The sequence below is a fragment of the Camarhynchus parvulus genome, chromosome 3 (genome assembly GCF_901933205.1).
Source record: "Camarhynchus parvulus chromosome 3, STF_HiC, whole genome shotgun sequence".
Taxonomy (NCBI): Eukaryota; Metazoa; Chordata; class Aves; order Passeriformes; family Thraupidae; genus Camarhynchus; species Camarhynchus parvulus.
In genome coordinates this window covers 5,555,296-5,572,854 of record NC_044573.1, presented here as the reverse complement: position 1 = coordinate 5,572,854, position 17,559 = coordinate 5,555,296, and the positions used below count along the sequence as shown (strand labels likewise).

The following is a 17,559-nucleotide window of genomic DNA, read 5'->3' as shown; positions in this document are numbered from 1 at the left end:
ACTGGTGGAAATGTTAGATGCTGTGCTAGGAACCTTTCCACCAGGTGAGCCCATTTAAGCTATGATATATCCATGGACATTTGTGAGGGGCAACAGCAGTGGTGGCTCTTGTCTCTGGATGCTGTGGCCTTGCTTACAGAGGGAGTGATGCTTGGCTCCATATAACCAGTCTTTCCATTATTACCACGTTTTCTTTCTCAGGAGATGACCAAGGCAGATTCCACCTGCATTCCAGAGAGCATGGACAGTGAAGATGTGCTCTTCATGCTGTACACCTCAGGCAGCACTGGGAAACCCAAAGGAATTGTTCACACCCAGGCTGGATACCTGCTGTACGCTGCTCTCACACACAAGGTAACTCAGCTGCCTCCTCTGAGAAAGGTTCGCTTACCTTTTATCAGTGCTGACAAGGGAGACCTGGATCAGGGAGGAGTGCTGTATTCTCTGCTTGCTGCCCTGTTGGCTTATTGGTTGTAAACAAGCTGGAAAACATCTGAGCTGTGTAATTAATCTCCAGGATTTGTTCTGAGGAATATGATACTATGCAAACCTGAACACAGAATTATGAAAGCAAGGAAATGGCAAGGAAATGTGCTGCTCTTACATTTAAAATGAGCCGATGTTGGCTGCCCAAAACTTGCAGCTGAGGAGATTCTGGAAAGAATCTTACTGGCATTGGTAATGTGGATATTATTGTAGTATTTTGAATTGGGATGCTGCACTTTTTTATTTATTTCAGAGAGGATCTGGACACTTAAATCAGCCTCTTCACATAGTACTTGTTCTCTGAAGAACAAAAATTGTATTTCTCCTCTAGTGGTTGCACTTCTGTTCTGCTTTTCTGGGTGATCTAGGAAAAAAGTTTTAACCTCTTTTCTCATGAAAATGGAAAGAGGCACTGCTTCTTGAGGCTTCTGGTATGAGGTCTGCAAATTAAAAGGTAACAGTGAAATGAGGAGAGGACTGTGGTGAAAGATCCCCATCTGGTTTTAGTGGTATCACCCTGTTTGTAATCACACGCAATTCATGTGAAGGTTTTCTGTCTTTAGGCTGACATGGTTGAATTTTTAGAAGATTTGAATGTTCAAGTGTCACACTTCTCTGCATGAAGGGCATTTTTTTTACATCAGCTTTTCTAAGTGACAGCATAAACACCAAAGCATCTCTTTCTTAATCCAGAAGGTAGATCTGCACCTTGGTGCATTTTCTCCACCTGCAGAGTGCATGAGAGGGAAAGGCACATGGAAAAGTAAGATGATAATTGTCCTTTCTAGATAGAGAGATCAGCTGACCTGTGTGATCTTTGTGGTCTTTGCACTCACATGTGACACTCTTGTCACACACTCATGGGGGTTTTTTTTAGTTCTGATCCATAAACCTGACTCCTTATGAGTCAGGACCTCTTCACCATATGGTAGAGGAGTTAGATTTTCAGTGGGAAGCATTTGCCATATCCAAGAGAAGATAATGAGTTCTCCAAGATCTTTATCTTAAATTTGATGAGCAAGGAGAGGGTAGCATCTGGAAAGTGATGCTCTCATATAGAGAAGCTGAGATATTTCTCAGTAAATGTCTTATGGGGACCTATGTCCAGGTAGGTGATCCAGATCTCTCCATATCTCTCCTGGAAATCTGTTGATATTGGTGAAAGGTCTGAGACTCTGTGGTCTGCAGTTTCCCTGCAACTCAGAATCAGCTCTACCATGTGGAGCACCTGGAGCAGGCATCCTTAGGTATCCAAGGCTCTGAGCTTTGGTTGGAGCTTTGTTGCTCCAGCTGAGCAGCTGCTGGTGCAGCTGTGCTTCCTGTGTGTTTGCAAACGTGCCAGGAGCCTGGCAGCCCTGGTGCTGGTCCCTCTGATTCACTTCCTCACCTCGGGCTGGTCTTTGTGTGGCCATGGCCCACTTGCCCCGTGCACTCTCCTGCTCCCAGCTGGATGCCCAGTCCAGCACCTCTGCTTTGAGCACCTCCAGCAGGAAATCAGCTGCCCTTACATTTATCTTTGCAGTATGTGTTTGACTACCAGCAAGGCGATGTTTTTGGCTGTGTGGCCGACATTGGCTGGATCACAGGACACAGCTATGTTGTGTATGGACCACTCTGCAATGGAGCCACCTCTGTCCTGTTTGAAAGCACTCCAGTGTACCCTGACCCAGGTGAGGAAGTGGTGGGAAAAGGTTTGGCTAGATATGTTAAACAGGTTTAGAGACCTGTCCAGGGTGACCTGCCTGCTCAGGAGAGGTAAGCTCCATTGCTTTGGATCATGTGTGTGCAACACTCAGGAACATCTGTGAATCCAGGGTAGGAAAAAAGAAGCTGTCATTGCTTTTGCTGTGTACTCACAGTAGTAACAGCTCCAGCTTTGGCTGTTAACCTTTCAGCTGAGTGTTTGCAGCAGTGTGTCAGTGCTGGAAGGAAGGTAAAAAGCCAGTTTGTGGTTTGCAGGTCGTTACTGGGAAGTGGTGCAAAGGTTGAAGATTAATCAGTTCTACGGTGCACCTACGGCGATACGCCTGCTGCTGAATTATGGAGAAGAGTGGGTGAAGAAATATGACAGATCTTCCTTGAGGGTTTTGGGTTCAGGTAAGGGACATGAAATCTTCATCTGAAAAAGACAAAGGGCCTAGCTGGTGAAATGAAGATGCCAAGAGGAGCTCAGCTGATCACATGGAATGAGGTTAGAAAAAAGATGATAAAGCAGGCTCTATGTCTGGCTTTTCAAATATTTTCTCAGCAGAAGAAGCAGCAAAATCACATTTTGGGTCCATTGAACTTTTGGATGATTGCCTGTTTCCTGGATTATTTTGCAGGATCACATTCTTGGATAAAAAGATTTATCTAATGTTAAAGGGCATCACTTTGAATTTTACTGGCATAGGTGACCCAAGCAGCATTTTCCTGCATTATTTTCTATTCTGGAGGTTCTTATTACATGACGCACATGGATTAGTTACTTTCAGTGATGTTCATTTCTTGCCTTTTGGTCCTTCTGGAAAAAGTCAGTCCTCAGTTACATGAGTGCATCGCAGTCCTTTGTGCACCCCAGGAAAAGTGTGGTGAGCGTTCTGCTTGGAGATCTTGTGTTCAGCTTGTTGTGCACCAAGAGGGAGAATGAACTGCCTGCAGTCTCCTGGGTCTCAGGTTGTTTTCTTTCTTGTTTTGCTCTAGTGGGAGAGCCCATCAACAAGGAAGCTTGGCAGTGGTTCTACCAGGTGGTGGGAGAAGGGCGCTGTACCCTCGTGGACACGTGGTGGCAGACAGGTAAGAGGCAGCACAGGGGACCCTGACCAGTGACAGGCTGCTGGTGGGGAGAGAGGGATCAACACATATCAATTTGGTCCAACAAGTCTGTCAAAAAAACCCTCCTGGCATTTGGATAAGCTTTGGAGAGTCACTGGGGAGTTTCTGCACATAACAACATGTAACAGCAATAGCAGTGTTGGTTTTTTTGTTTTCCTCTAAACGTTCTTTGATATTTTGAGTGCTGGAAAATGCCAGTTGCTGCTAGAATTATGAGGCAGAGATTGAATTTCTGGGCAAAGCTGGCAATAGTTAACTTGAATTGCAAAACTAATTTTCAGTTTATCAACTGTACTAACCTTGTTATGGTGTTATCATGCAAAAGCACTGAAAGCACCACATGGCCACAATCTATGCTTAGGTGTGCTTTGTTCTCCTTTCTGGGAATGATCAGGGCAGGATGGAAAACTCAGCTGTGTAGTCAAAGGGACCTGGTGCAACTGCTCTGGCAGATTGGAGAGGAGTGAGTGGAGACTTGCTGGCTGCCCACCACGGGGCTGGAGCACAGTGGCCATCACCCAGCAGGGCTGCTGAAGATGGGCACCTTCTCCCATGATTGAATTGATGTTCTGTAGCTGCATTGGCCCTGGAGCTCTGATGCCTCAGAAAGGATGCCCTCGTGTATTGGCAACATGCTTGGCCCAGCTGTGTGCAGCAGTTGAGGTTTTTTTGCTGTGTACAAGCTGCTGGACACAGTGACTGCTGTCTCCAGTCCAGCTGGAGCAGAGCTGGCCTCTTCCTCCTGGCCTCCCTGGCCAGCAGCAGGGAGAGGCCACGTGCTGTACCCAGAGTGGGGTTGTACTGCCTGGTGGGGCCCTCTGCTCGAAGGAGCCCTGCAGCTCCTTCCTGGCTCCTTCCTCAGCACCCAGTCCTCTCTTTTCTGGGCACCAGCACTCAGGAGTTGCTAGAGGCGTCTTGCAATATGTCCTTCTCAAGTCATGAGATCCAGTTTGCCATGGAGACAGGAGCACAGCTGCTGGCATTCTGCCTCTGCTGAAAAATAGTCTTACACTACCATTGAGCAGCATATTCATTCCCTTTCCAGTCAAGCTGCTCTTGATTTTGTCCTTATTCCTGCTAGCAGGCTCTCTATCTCAGTGTGATAAATTTTCTTCTGGCACACAACCAAGTTCCATTTAATCCAGGCCAGACTTGCAGGCTCTTTTATTTTTTTTTTTTTTTTAATTTTCAGATTTGAAATAAAACCACCTCAGAATTCAGAGCAGCAACGTTAACTGTTATCTACTTCACCTACTGATTTCTTAAATCTTTTGGGTTCCTACATGCTGAGCAGAAGGGAGGATGACTGGCTAGGTCTTTGCTCATCATATGCTTTCTTCCTCACTGCTCTGAAAGAAAACACCATGGAGAAGCAGTTGATTACTGCACACTGATGTGATTGAGAAGAATCTAGTTTTGCCCTAACACTTTTTGGTTTGCTTAACTGGTGCATGCAGTGTTCATGCTGTGTTATCTATTTCCTCCAAAGTACAGTGTTATATCTTGTATTAAACTGTATCTCTTCTGGGATTATGTCAGGTGAGGGGTTAAAAACCACCCACTGAACAGTCTGTTAGTGCAGAGTACTTGGTCTTGCCTTGAGCCAGGCACAGTTTTGTAGGTAAACAGTTACCAGCTCCTGGAAGCATAATTAATGATAAATATGCATGACATTGATTTTATTAGAAAGTGGAATAAATCTTTTTCTACAGTTGATGTTTTAATAAAGAAGAAGCCAATTTAATCCCGGAAAGATTATATATGCCATTTAAACATAAAAGGAGCGTGGGAAGAGATCACAGGAGCAAAGTGATGGATGCTGGCTGTGGTCCTGCAGTGTCACCTTTCCTATACAGTTTCAGAAGAGCTGGTTAATTGTGCTGCTGTGTGCAGTGTCCTCCACGGGACACTGCTCTCCAAAGCAGCAACCTGTTGCCAGCTAATAAAGCCTGCCAGGCATCAGCAAATGGTGATTTAAGAATCCACTTTAAAGTCTTTGGATGAGGCAAATGAGTGAGAGAGCAATCATGAGAAGCAATTTTAATAGTGTGGTGAGTGCAGATGAAAAATTCCTATGGATCTTGCTGTTAAGATACCAGGTTGTGATTGACAGTAATAGAACCAAAACTGTGTTTGAGTTTTAGGTGTAGTTCTTCATGATGCAGAAGAGTCACTAGGTATTTCCACTTTTGTCACTGATTTCACCAAAAAAAAGCAGCCATGGAGAGTCTCAGGTTTCTGTGGCTGAGGTGACCCCTGAGGTTTTAGAAAGTCTTTTCTTTCCCAGCCCTGCGACCGAAGAAGAAGTCAAAATTCGTCGGTTTTGCTTTTCAAGGTTGTTTATTTTTTCTTATCTATGACATTCTTTCTCTGACCCACTGAGGTCTGCCCAGCAGGTCGGGTTGTGGCACACTGACCGCCCCTGGGGTGGTGTTAGGTTTTTATACTAAGAACTAAGTGCACTTTATTTACAATAATTTTTCAATACCTATCACCTATGTTAGGCATTCTGTCTCTACTCTAAACCAATCCAGAAGTGTCACCATCACAGCAGAAGATGGAGGACAAGAAGAAGAAGGAGGACAAGACACACCCAGAGTCCTCCATCGTGCTTCTTGAACCCCCAGTCTAAATTCCCAAAATTCTACTTTTTCACCCTGTGATGAATTAACTATCATTCTACTTAAATTTTTGTGGCTCTTTTGTGGCCTCTTTTCAAAAGTTACAGAAACATGAAGTGAATGCATGCCCATCGATGAAATGGAAATGCTTCTGTGTGTGAGCCACATGTGAAAACATTTGCTGGAGATCTAAAGCTTAAGGACATCAGAGACCCTTCTTCAGAGCTGGATGCAAATTCAGGGTCAAAATCAGCCATTCCAACCCCTGGTTTCAATTTTCACAAGCTCAGCAAAGCTGGTAGAGGAAAGCACTCTCTGTGTGGCAGAACATACCTTTATTTATAGAGCTGTATTTTTAAAAGCCTAATTCCCCTTTGTTTTTGTTTCTCTCTTGTGTTTCTGAATTAGATTTAGAATAGAAAAGACCTCATTAAGGCTGGAGTCTGATTTAATGTTCATCCCAGCAGGAATGAAAAAGGATGATTAAAAGGTTCAATTTTGACTGGAAAATAAGCTCAACCTGCCTGCAAGGGGTGGGTTAATCTCATGTAATAACAGTAATTCAGACTCCTGAAGTGTTTTTCCTGCTAACTTTAGACAGCTGTGGAAACACTAGAGGGAGATAAATCCCCTGACATGCTGGTGCTTTCCCTGTAAAATCAGTTCTGGGTAGGAAGTGGGGCTGCTGAGTGCTGCTTTTAAATGTCTGTGCTTCTGGGTCCTGCAGAAATCATTCCCAGTGGCTGTTTCTTGCAAGGTGCCTTCACTGTTTTCTTCTTGACCTAAGAAGAGCTGGGATTTGCTTTCACCCAGCAGTGGATGGACTACATGTATTTTGCTTTTCATTTTTCTTCCAGAAACTGGTGGCATCTGCATTGCCCCACGGCCCTCCGAGGAGGAAGCTGAGATTGTTCCAGCTATGGCTATGAGACCTTTCTTTGGGATTGTTCCTGTGCTCATGGATGAGAATGTGAGTTGGAGCTGTGCTGGGTGCCCAAATGAGAAGCTGGTGTGTGTTCCTGCTTTAATCACCTTTTGGATGGCAAAGGCACAGGATCCGGAAGGATGCTTGTTTCTCCTTAAAAATGGTGGAGTAGATGAGCAATTTATATTTATATATTTATTTATATATTTATACATTTATATAGTTATATATTTATCTATATATTTATATATTTATACAGTTATATATTTATATATAACTATATATATTTATATATATAGAGAGAGAAAGCATATCTCAGTTGTCCATACAGATTTCTCAACAGGGCATTGCAAGTGTCTAGAGGAGTTGTTTGCATTTATTTTCTCCACTTGTGACCCTCCCCTGGCAGTCTGCAGTGGATGAATGACACAGAAGCTCTTTATTATTCCTCTTATGTTCACCTGTTCATCCTTGCTGTGCTTGAACCTGCAGGGAGAGGTTATAGAGGGCAATGATGTGTCTGGTGCACTCTGCATTGCCCAGCCATGGCCTGGCATGGCCAGAACAATCCATGGAGATCACCAGCGCTTCATTGATGCCTATTTCAAAGCCTACCCAGGTAAGGAAAGGGCCAAGGGAAGCACTAATAAGCACACTGAATATTTTCAGCATGAAATTATTGAATATTCAGCATGAATACTGAATATTTCTGTACCATGGTGCTTGGGGTGTGTGTCACAGGTTGCAAGCAGGCCCTGATGGTTTTAGGTAGTGTTGGCCTTTCTAGCTGTCAAAAGGGATGTATTTTCTAGAAAACTTTAATGCCCAAGCTTTAAAGTCCAAGTAGCTTTTCTCTGGAGCTTTGTATCTCACTTGGAAAAAGGCATATTGGATGGGAAATACCTCATGCATCACTGAATCTTAACCTTTTTAAAATATGGCCAAGTTTTCTGGTAAGTAACTAGAAGTGGCAGGGAAGCATTTTTGATAGGACATTGGACAAGGCAACTGTCTTCACTCAGGAGAAGAAACTGAAAGGGATTTGAAAGCTACAGGGTGGCAAGAATTATAGGCAATCCTGAAGATTGTACAAAATGGGCTGGATAATAAGGATGGGAAACTGGTACAAGAAATTGAATGACCCCATAGTCTCTTATTACTCTCTACATTTGCATTTATGTCTTGTTGGTATTTAGTTGATAGTTGTTTGATTGATCTGGAAGGGCAGAGGACATGACTGAAAGTCCATGAATAGGGCAATAATGGGTCCTGGCAAGAACCACCTTTGGATTTCACAGCAGTAGCTGCCTGCTGCTTCTCAAATGTGCCACTGGAACAATTCAGATCTAAACATGGGCTTGGTGAAGAGCCAACACAATCTGTGTGACAGGATGTTCCTCAGTGACACTGGAGTTTCCAGGAAACCTTGGGCCTTTTCCAGTTTCCATCAAATGGTTTAGACCCTCCATGCTTATCATGGGCTGGTTTGGAGTTTTTAGCTGATCTGATTAGCAGTGTTTCTCCCACATTCACATGCTAGAGAGTGACTGTTATCTGAGATCTGGATCTTTGTTAGCTGGCAGGGAAAATGGCTTTTCATCCATCCTGGCGTAAGTGATTAAAAAAACCTGGCAGTGTTCCCATGTACAAAATGTAATAGAACTGCTCCCTTTCAGCTGAACAGCTGGAGTTTTCCACTGTGTGCTGCCAGCAGCAGTTCTGAGCTTGACCAGTAGCCTGTGGCATGATGGCAAATGGCATTTGAAGTGGTTTTGCCGTAGCACTGTGTGCACCAAGAGGTGTGAGCAGACAGCTGCTGTGCAGATGTAGGCAGGCAGAGCCTAGAGAGACCAGAGAGCCCCTCTTGGTTCTGTAAATCCAGCTGAGCATGGCTGGGTTGTGTGGCTGGGCTTGGTTTTGCTACAGGAACATCAGCCACTGGTTGCTGCTGATTGCCTGCAGGGATTTGTCCATCCTGGCAGAGACCTGAGTGTCACAGATGTGTTTCTGAAAAATCTTTTTGCTAGGATTTTTTCCTCCTGAGAAGCTGAGAAGCCTCAGAAATGAAATGTAAACAATAATTATCTGCTGCTGTAGAATGCAACAGGTCCATCTTTGATTAGTTCATGTTAGTTGTTTCTAATTAATTACCAATCACAGTCCAGCTGTCTCAGACTCTCTGAGAGTCACGAGCTTTTGTTATCATTCCATTTCTTTCCTGGCCAGCCTTCTGATGAAATCCTTTCTTCTATTCTTTTAGTATAGTTTTAATATATCATTTTCTTTTAATATAATATATATCATAAAATAATAAATCAGCCTTCTGAAACATGGAGTCAAGATTCTCATCTCTTCCCTCGTCCTGGGACCCCTGTGAACACCACCACACCTGAGCTTCACCATCTTGGTGCTATTCAGGTGCTTCTTAGGAGCCAGCACAGCCCAGGTGGAGCAGAGGAGGGCAGGGATGGCAGAGGGGAGTGGGAAATGGTGGGGGGCAGGTCCCACAGCTGTGAGCTTGGGAAGGCCTCTGAGCTGCCTGAAGGTCTCTGTGCTCCTGGCTGACCCCAAGATGTGCCAGAGTCTCTTTTCCCAGTCCAGCAGCCAAAGGAGGAGTCAGGATTCTTCTGTTCTGGCTCTCAAGGTTGTTTATTTGCTGTTATCTATAACATTCTTTCTCTGACCCACCGAGGTCTGTCTGGCAGGTTGGGTTGAGGCACACTGACGGCCTCAGAGGTGGTGTTATCTTTTATACTAAAAACTACGTGTACATTATTTACAATAATTTCCCAATACCTATCACCTATGTCAGACAGTGAGTTCCTACTCTAAACCGATCCAAAAGTGCCACCATCACCCAGAAGATGGAGGCCAAGAAGAAGGAGAAAAAAGGACAAGGCACGCCCAGATTCCTCCATCCTGGGACCCCGAGCCCCCATTCTAAAAATCCCAAAATTCTACTTTTCACCCTGTGACAAACTAATTATCATTCTACTTAAACTTTCGTGGCTTGTGAATCCTCATATAAAGTTGGTAATTTTATTCATAGGTCAAAATCAAAGGACAGGGGGTCTTGGGCTCTGTGCCAAGGTCTCTGAGCCCCCTGGCAGGGGCTGGAGCCCTCCAGGGCAGCCAGAGGGATGTCCTGGATTCCAACACACTGGCACGCTTGCTGCTGCTGATCTGCCCTGTGTCTTTCTGCAGGTTACTACTTCACAGGGGATGGTGCTTACAGGAGCCACGAAGGCTATTACCAGATCACAGGGCGCATGGATGATGTCATTAACATCAGTGGACACAGGCTGGGGACGGCAGAAATTGAAGATGCAATGGTGAGTTCCAAGCAGGTGGGGGGTCCCTTGGCAGGGCATATTCTGTGGGGTAGGGTGACCCTTTCAAAGCAGCTTTCAAACCTCTGCCCCTGCATAGGCACAGCTTGATGCACAATGAACAGCAAAGGTGCAAGAGGAAACAGCTCCCTGATTGAGGAGACAGCAAAGGAGCAAGTGAGGGGAGCCACGCTGTGGGCAGTGCCTGCAACTGAGCTCTCAGAGCTGTGTTTCCTCACAGTGATGCAGTTACATTCTGGATGCTGGTGGGCACTTCATACACATCTCTCTTATTTCTTCCTTCCCCTCTGCAAATACGTTGTGGTGGTGTTCACAGGGGTCCCAGCATGAGGGAAGACATGAGAATCTTGACTCCATGTTTCAGCAGGCTCATTTATTATTTTATGATATATATTATATTAAAAGAAAAATATATACTAAAACTATGCTAAAAGAAGAGACGAAAGGATTTCATCAGAAGGCTGGCAAAGGAAAGGAAGGAATGATAATAAAATCTTGTGACTGACCAGAGAGTCTGAGCCAGCTGACTGTGATTGGCCATTAATTAAAAACAACCACATGAGACCAATCACAGATGCACCTGTTGCATTCTACAGCAGCAGATAATCATTGTTTATATTTCATTTCTGAGGCCTCTCAGCTTCTTGGGAGAAAGGATCCCAACAAAAGGGTTTTTCATAAAATGTGTCTGTGACAATACCTGACCTCTCCTCCCTAAACCTGTGGTTCCTGCTTATCTGAACTGGCTGAGTATGCCTGAGAATTCAGCAGTGTTAAACACAAAGCAACATTGATTTATGTCAGCTGCAAAACTAGCCTGCCATTTTGAGAGAAAATAATATTATCTCTGGGAATTGAAAACAAAACGTCCTCAGAGGGTTTATATTTAAAGCTTGACCTGTATATTTATTTCTATATTATGTGCCTTGCTTGCAAATGGCATTTAAATGCAACATCTGATGAACCTGAGCTGTGTTTACGTGGAACACAGCATCCTACTTTATCCTCTGTAATTCTTTTGTCTGTGCAAGTTTCTGACCATAGCTATAGGATCCAGTTCCTCTCACAATCTATGTGTGTGTATGCACGTGTAAAAGAAAATATATTTGTGTGCCTAGATTGCTCTATGATGTTTACTTTCATATTTTAATCGAATTTAAGATAACATAATCCATTCTTGGGTGTGGGATGCAAATGCGTGGTTTCTTCTGGTCTGTGCACTTCTTACTGCAGAAGAATGTTAAATTAAACTCTGCAGTGCAACAGAAGTAATCACTGATGTGTAGCATAGTAACAAAAATGCATTTGGGGTTAGGGAATGAAGAAATCTGATTCTTTCTGCCTTCTGGTGTGCTTTGGGCACTTATAAACACAACTCCAGTGTGGGCTGTGACGTTGGCAACTTCACTTTTTACCTCTGCTGGCCACAGCTCTCTGCAGCACTGAGCACGGCAAGACTGGTTTTGCTTGTGGTCTGGCAGCGGCCAGTTGCCATCTGGGACCACAGTGATGCACAAAGAAAGAGAAAGAGGGTTTCCAGCTGTTGCAAATTCAGCTTGGTGGCAGTGGGTGTAGGGGTAGTTATTTTTTGTTTATAAAAGCAGGGCCAGTACAGAGTTACTCCCTGAGATGTGGCTGTGGCCATGGCCACCAGCTGACCCTGCAGCAGGACCTTGGCATCCAGCTCTCCTGTAGGGCTTTCTGCAGTTCTGATTTGTGTATTTGTGCTTGACTTTTTGTGAAGGCTGATCACCCTGAGGTCCCTGAGACAGCTGTGGTTGGGTATCCACATAAGATCAAAGGAGAAGGTATGTGAAAAGCAGTGTCCTGACATGACATCTGCACATACTTCCCTTAAATTCTAACCCTGCTTGTTAGGAGTTGCTGAGGGAATGGGAGGGCAGATAGGCTGACTGGCACTGCAGCCCCAAGAGACAAAGATAGCCAGGAAAATAGCTACATGTTCCTAACCTGGCTGTTACTCCCTGAACAGTTTTCATACATAGTGTTCGTTTAAATGGTAGAACTTGCTTTAATAGGATTGTGCTTAGAAGTGTCCTCTGAACAGAATGGGAATGGCTGATTTACATTGGCCAAACTTTGATCCCAATAACACTTTGGTCATTTATGCTGACTTGTCATTGTCACTGACATCGGTCACAGATGCCAAGAAAAGGCTGGGCCATCATTTGAGGGCTGCAGTTTGACTTGCTTTTGTAAAAAAGATCAATGGTTTTCTTGTCAGCCCCTAGATTGTGCATAGGAATGATGTGAAACCTTCCTTGGCATTCAAATGAGCATCCTTGGTCTTTCCAGACAGTATCTAATGTGATGTTTGTGGCTTCTGCTCACTTGTCTTCCAGGTGCCTTTGCTTTCATAGTGCTAAAGGAGCAGACAGCTCGTGTAGACCACATCAAAGAAGAGCTCAAAACCATAGTGGCTTCCAAGATAGCAAAGTATGCAGTGCCTGATCACATCCTGGTAAGTGTGAGACTGAAACTGGTACCAGCGGCAGGAAATGGTCCCATCACACAACCCTCACTGTCCTGCCTGCAGCATAAAGAGGCAGGAACTATCCTGCTCTGGCAGGATAAAGGGGCAGGGAAACAGAACGGGCAGGAGGGATCCAGGGAGGGGGAGGGCAGCTGCAGTGGTCTGTCTGCATGTGAGAGAGGCACTGAGAGGCAGTGACACTGCCCAGCTGGCTTGCAGGGATGGTCAGCATCAACACCAGACCTCAGAGCACTGACTGTGTCTGTTGCACAGCAGGCCTGGCCCTGGAAACATTGATGAGCTCCAAGCTCTGTCTCAAGCCTCCTCACCTTTCAGCAGCTCCCTTTATTTGTTAGGGGGAGAATTCACAAAGCTGCCCCTTAGCTGTCCCCCAAGCTCTGCCTGCATCCATTTCTCTCTTCTTGGAGGCAGTGGCCAGACACTTCTTTGAGGGGCTCTGCTTTAGCCACATGCATGTGAGGTGGACACCAAGGCACAGGCAACAGAATACAACAGGAGCGGCCAAGAGTGGCTCCTTCAACTTGGAACACCCCAGGATATCCTCAGTGGATTGGAGAAGCTTCCAGAACTTGCAGGTGTGCAAGGGAATGCCTCCATTTCCCTGTATTTTGGGGTAGTCCTGCAGAGAAGTCCTCTAACTCTTTCCTTGCATGTCAGTTAATGCTATAGAACTTTGTAGCCTACTTGGCCTGATTGTGCAGCAAAATGTGAGAACCTGTTGGTGTCTCTGCTCAGTGTCTGAGAACTCTTCATCAGGCTCACATTTATGCTAAAGCCTTTGAGTTTGCTGCTAAGTCCTTCCCAGGAGGCATAGCCGAGGCATTTAAGATTGTTCTGGATGTGAAGGAAGGTGTGTGTAGGCTGACAGATACCAGGCAGAGAGAAACATCAGCAGACAGGAGATATCCCTTGAGCAGGAGACCCTGCAGCTAATTGTGTTGGTTTATATTCCTGCTCTGTAAAGCTGAATATATATATATGTGTCTGTTCTGGTAATATGTTGAGATTTGTGTCACCATTAGTGCCTAAGTTTTCATGTGTAATTAGATTTTAATTGTTAACAGCATCTTCAGGACCTGCTTGCTAAAAGAGGCTGTGCATCCTGCAGCACTCACTCTGGACATGGCAATGGGGAACAAAATCCACTTAAAAGAAGAATAAAATGTATGGCTAGTGACACTCCTTTCCTTGGATGTAATCTCGTGTGCTCCATGATCCATTTCCCAGGAGCCTCAAAGGAGCTGTGGCCATAAAAAAGTGTGCCAGGCTTAGGATAGTCCAGCCAGATTTCCTTGTGGTTTCCAGCAGGACTCCAGTTCCATTCAAGGTGCATCCTTCCCTCCTTTGCAGGTGGTGAAGCGCCTCCCTAAAACCCGATCTGGGAAGATCATGAGAAGGCTGCTGAGGAAAGTCATCACTGAGCAATCAAGCAACATGGGAGATGTCACAACACTTGATGATCCAAGTGTTGTCAAGGAGATACTGGATGCTTACCAGAAATACAAGGAGAAGAATTCCTCGTAGCAGGCAGCTCTGGAATTTCTCTCCTTCGGAAATGTGGAAGGTCTCAAATAACCAGGCAAACAGCATAGTTCTCTCTTGGTGTTTTTTTAAAAAAACTGTTTCCTTCTAGGGGAACAAGATTTTCCACTCCACAACATTTTTTTGGGATGGCACAGGGCTAGGAGCAGTCTGCAGTTTTCCACCATCAGTGAACTCCTTTTCCTTGTGCCCAGGGCTGTGTAGAGCAGCTGTTGGTGGTTTCCATGAGCTGTGCTGAAATTTAACATGAGCTAAAGCAAGATGCAGATGCTCTTTTTAATGTTACTGTACAGGGAAATGTTTCATACACCATGCTTCTTGCTGTTTTAAAAGAAGCCCTGGAAAACACTTCTTCAATGTTTTCCTTCAGCTTGGATATCTGACTGTATTTCACTGCAACTCTGGTGCCTTTTCAGCAATTCTGGGTATTCTAGAAGGTGTTTTATGTGCATTATTTACTAGGGACATGAGAAGGACATGACCACTCTGATAATTCTTCCTTGACTTTACTCATTATTCTAATATCTCGTTTCCTCATATGGATTTGTTGCTGCCACCACGTGTCCTGGGACTTCCCAGAGATGGTGAGCCTGTGACCCTTCATGTCCCACCTTGGTAACCCAGCACCAGCACTTGCAGCTGCAAAAAGGAGCCAGAAAGCCCCCCAGTGACTGGACTTCCTACATGTCCTCAGTGCATCACTGCCATGCTGATTTACCAAAGAGTTAAGTGCCATGTGGGTACCCACAAACTGCGCAGTCCTCAAAAAAAAGTGCCTCTAGCCTTTTGGAAAGCGAAGCAGCATTCCAGACCAGCAACCTCAGAATAGCAGGGAAAAACAGCCTTTGTCATCCCTATGCTTTGAAGATTGCAATTAATGGTCGTCAGTGTTTTATTTCTGGGTTCATTTTATCATGACCACATTCCAGTTGAAGTGCTCCTTACATTTGGGCTGTACAGAAGAATTTGCTAGTAGGGCTACTTATTCCTGCATTTAATTGGAGCAACACTGCTTTTTCCAGGGGAATTGTGTACCAGAAGGCCAATTTGTGCACCTAACTGGAGGCAGGGAAGGCAGGAGGGAAATGGGTAGGTGATCTCTAGGACTGGGAAAGGTGTGGGGAGTTTTTTGGCCAGCAGAGATTCTGGTAGCACAAGGGGAAGCAGGCTGCTTGAAGTATGATATGTTCTCAAAGACAGGTGTGATGGTGTCTTAGATCCCAGAGTTCCTCTGAGGACACCAGCTGCATTTGCTTTTTTAAAAAAAAATATTTTAAATGTCTCTGGGGACTGAATAATACAGTAAGGAATACCATGCTTTGTTAAACATCCCATCCTTCTGACTGATTGCATTTTACATAAGGTAAGTAGACACCCTGTGGACTTGCTGGGAAGTTGAAGATCAGGTTTGAAGGTTTGACAGGATGTTAATATTTTAGGAGATAGACAGCACTTTATTGCCATTGCAATGGAAAAAAAAAAAAGAACCCAACCTGCTTCCATAAGAAGTTTTCAAGTGGGAAGCAGACAAGAGTTAATGTTTTTGACAGAAAAAGTGCACTCACTTGTTTAAACAAGTTGTTTCCACACAGTCTGAAATAACAGTGTGGAGGAAGAAAAAATATTTTTGAACAAGATGACACACTTTTCCTTAAATCAAGAAAGCATTTCTTATATTATGGACATAGAACTTCCCTGTCTTGTTGACCTGAAATTTCCCTGTGTGTTGTCCCAGTGGCCACAGACCCATGGTTTAATTCATCTGAACTTTCACAAACACTGTCTGTGTGAGGAGCAATGTGCTTTGGTGCATTGGGACATTTGTCATCCAATTCCTCTGCTCAGGGAAAATGAGAGATGGGTGCACTCCCTCCCCTGCATCCCTTTTGTCTCAGCTTGCATGGGCTTAGGGACCATGGCTGCCAGGGAGGTTCCAGGCTGGCCACAAGGCTGCAGAAGCACAATGAATGCACAGCTGGCACAGCTGTGCTGCAGATGGAAAGCTGTGGGTGCCACATCCCTGAAAATGTTGAAGGCCAGGTTGGATGGGGCTGTGAGCAGCCTGATCTAGTGGAATTTGTCCCTGCCCATGGCAGGGGGGTTTAACTAGGTGAGGGGGTTTAACTAGATGATCCTTGAGGTCCTTTCCACACAGACTTCATTTCCACAGCTGAGCTGTGGTGCTTGGGATGCCCAGCTGCTCAGAAGCCCGCTTGGGGTACTCCAAGAGAGCAGGTGGTGCTGCTGTGCTGCCCACATGGTGTCCTGCAGGGGACACAGCTTGTGCTGGGCAGCCTCAGTCTCTGGGTAAAACTGCAACTTCTGCAGTGTCCCAGCAGTGGCTCTTGGAGCTGACAGCCTGTGCCCAGCCCATGCTATGGCACCCTGAGTCTGGTAGAAACACAGCTGGGCAGGGCTTGGAAAGAGCGCTTCTTGTGGAAAGAAGGATACTGTGCTTTACTGAGTAGGCTACTCATAGAAAGCTTTAAATTGAAATCGAAATTTTACATTTTCCTTCCAGAGTTTAAAGTTTCCATCCAGAGAAGTCCCCATTTCTTCTTTCTACCCACTATGTCTGCTAGCTGCTGCAGTTGCCTCTTCACTGCAAACTTGAGCTGAGCTTTGCATTTCCATCAACAACAGCACTGTTGTGTGGTGACAGTGCTTTCTACTTCATATGCAGCAGGCTTGTGGCTCAGGGAGGGATTCAGGCACAGAATTGGTGCTGATTTTCCTCAGTGCCTGAAATGCCAGGAAGGAGGAAGTTTCTGAAGTACCCCAGGCCTGCAAGGCTCTTAAGACAAGCTGATCTTCACCAATCAGTGGTCAGACATCAGTGGGATCACGGGACAAACTTGGGGGCAATTGCTTCATTTAGAAAAGCAGAGTTATTGAATTTTTCTAAACCTTTGTGTGTTCATGAGTGATGTACATTTTGTTTGTCAGACTACCTTTGTATCTTCATTAAAAGAGATCCAAAGTCAATTTTACCTGTTGCCATTTATTGCAAAGGGCCAGTATGCTTTTGTTTCCCCACTCAGTTTGCCAAGACCTGGTCATGGTGCTTTTCCCCCCAGGTGGAGACACAGACCATGATTTTTCCAATTCTATAAAGGGAAAGCTCTGTCTGTCTAGAAGTATGTTTTGTACAGTCTAATGTTAAGCCTTTAATTGGATTTTGTTTACTTGTAATCATGCTTTAAACACATTTCTTGTCCTTTACCAAAACCAGTGTCTTCATTGATCTCTGTATTCATATTTTCAGTAAAGGAAATAGGTGTGATGGTTTGGCTTTCCATTGTAGGT

At 44.8% G+C, this 17,559-nt stretch overlaps 1 protein-coding gene across 1 annotated transcript in view; it reads left to right on the top strand.

Annotated features, from left to right (window-relative positions):
• The window catches only part of ACSS1 (acyl-CoA synthetase short chain family member 1), a 32,762-nt gene extending 15,569 nt beyond the window's left edge, over positions 1-17,193 (top strand). Inside the window, exons 5-14 of the mRNA XM_030946384.1 lie at positions 202-354; positions 2,009-2,156; positions 2,446-2,583; positions 3,169-3,261; positions 6,779-6,891; positions 7,339-7,465; positions 10,051-10,178; positions 11,941-12,004; positions 12,560-12,678; positions 14,062-17,193. Coding sequence (XP_030802244.1) covers positions 202-354; positions 2,009-2,156; positions 2,446-2,583; positions 3,169-3,261; positions 6,779-6,891; positions 7,339-7,465; positions 10,051-10,178; positions 11,941-12,004; positions 12,560-12,678; positions 14,062-14,235 — 1,257 coding nt within the window. The 3' untranslated portion in view covers positions 14,236-17,193. The remainder of the gene's footprint in view (positions 1-201; positions 355-2,008; positions 2,157-2,445; positions 2,584-3,168; positions 3,262-6,778; positions 6,892-7,338; positions 7,466-10,050; positions 10,179-11,940; positions 12,005-12,559; positions 12,679-14,061) is intronic.
• The last annotated feature ends 366 nt before the right edge of the window (positions 17,194-17,559 follow it).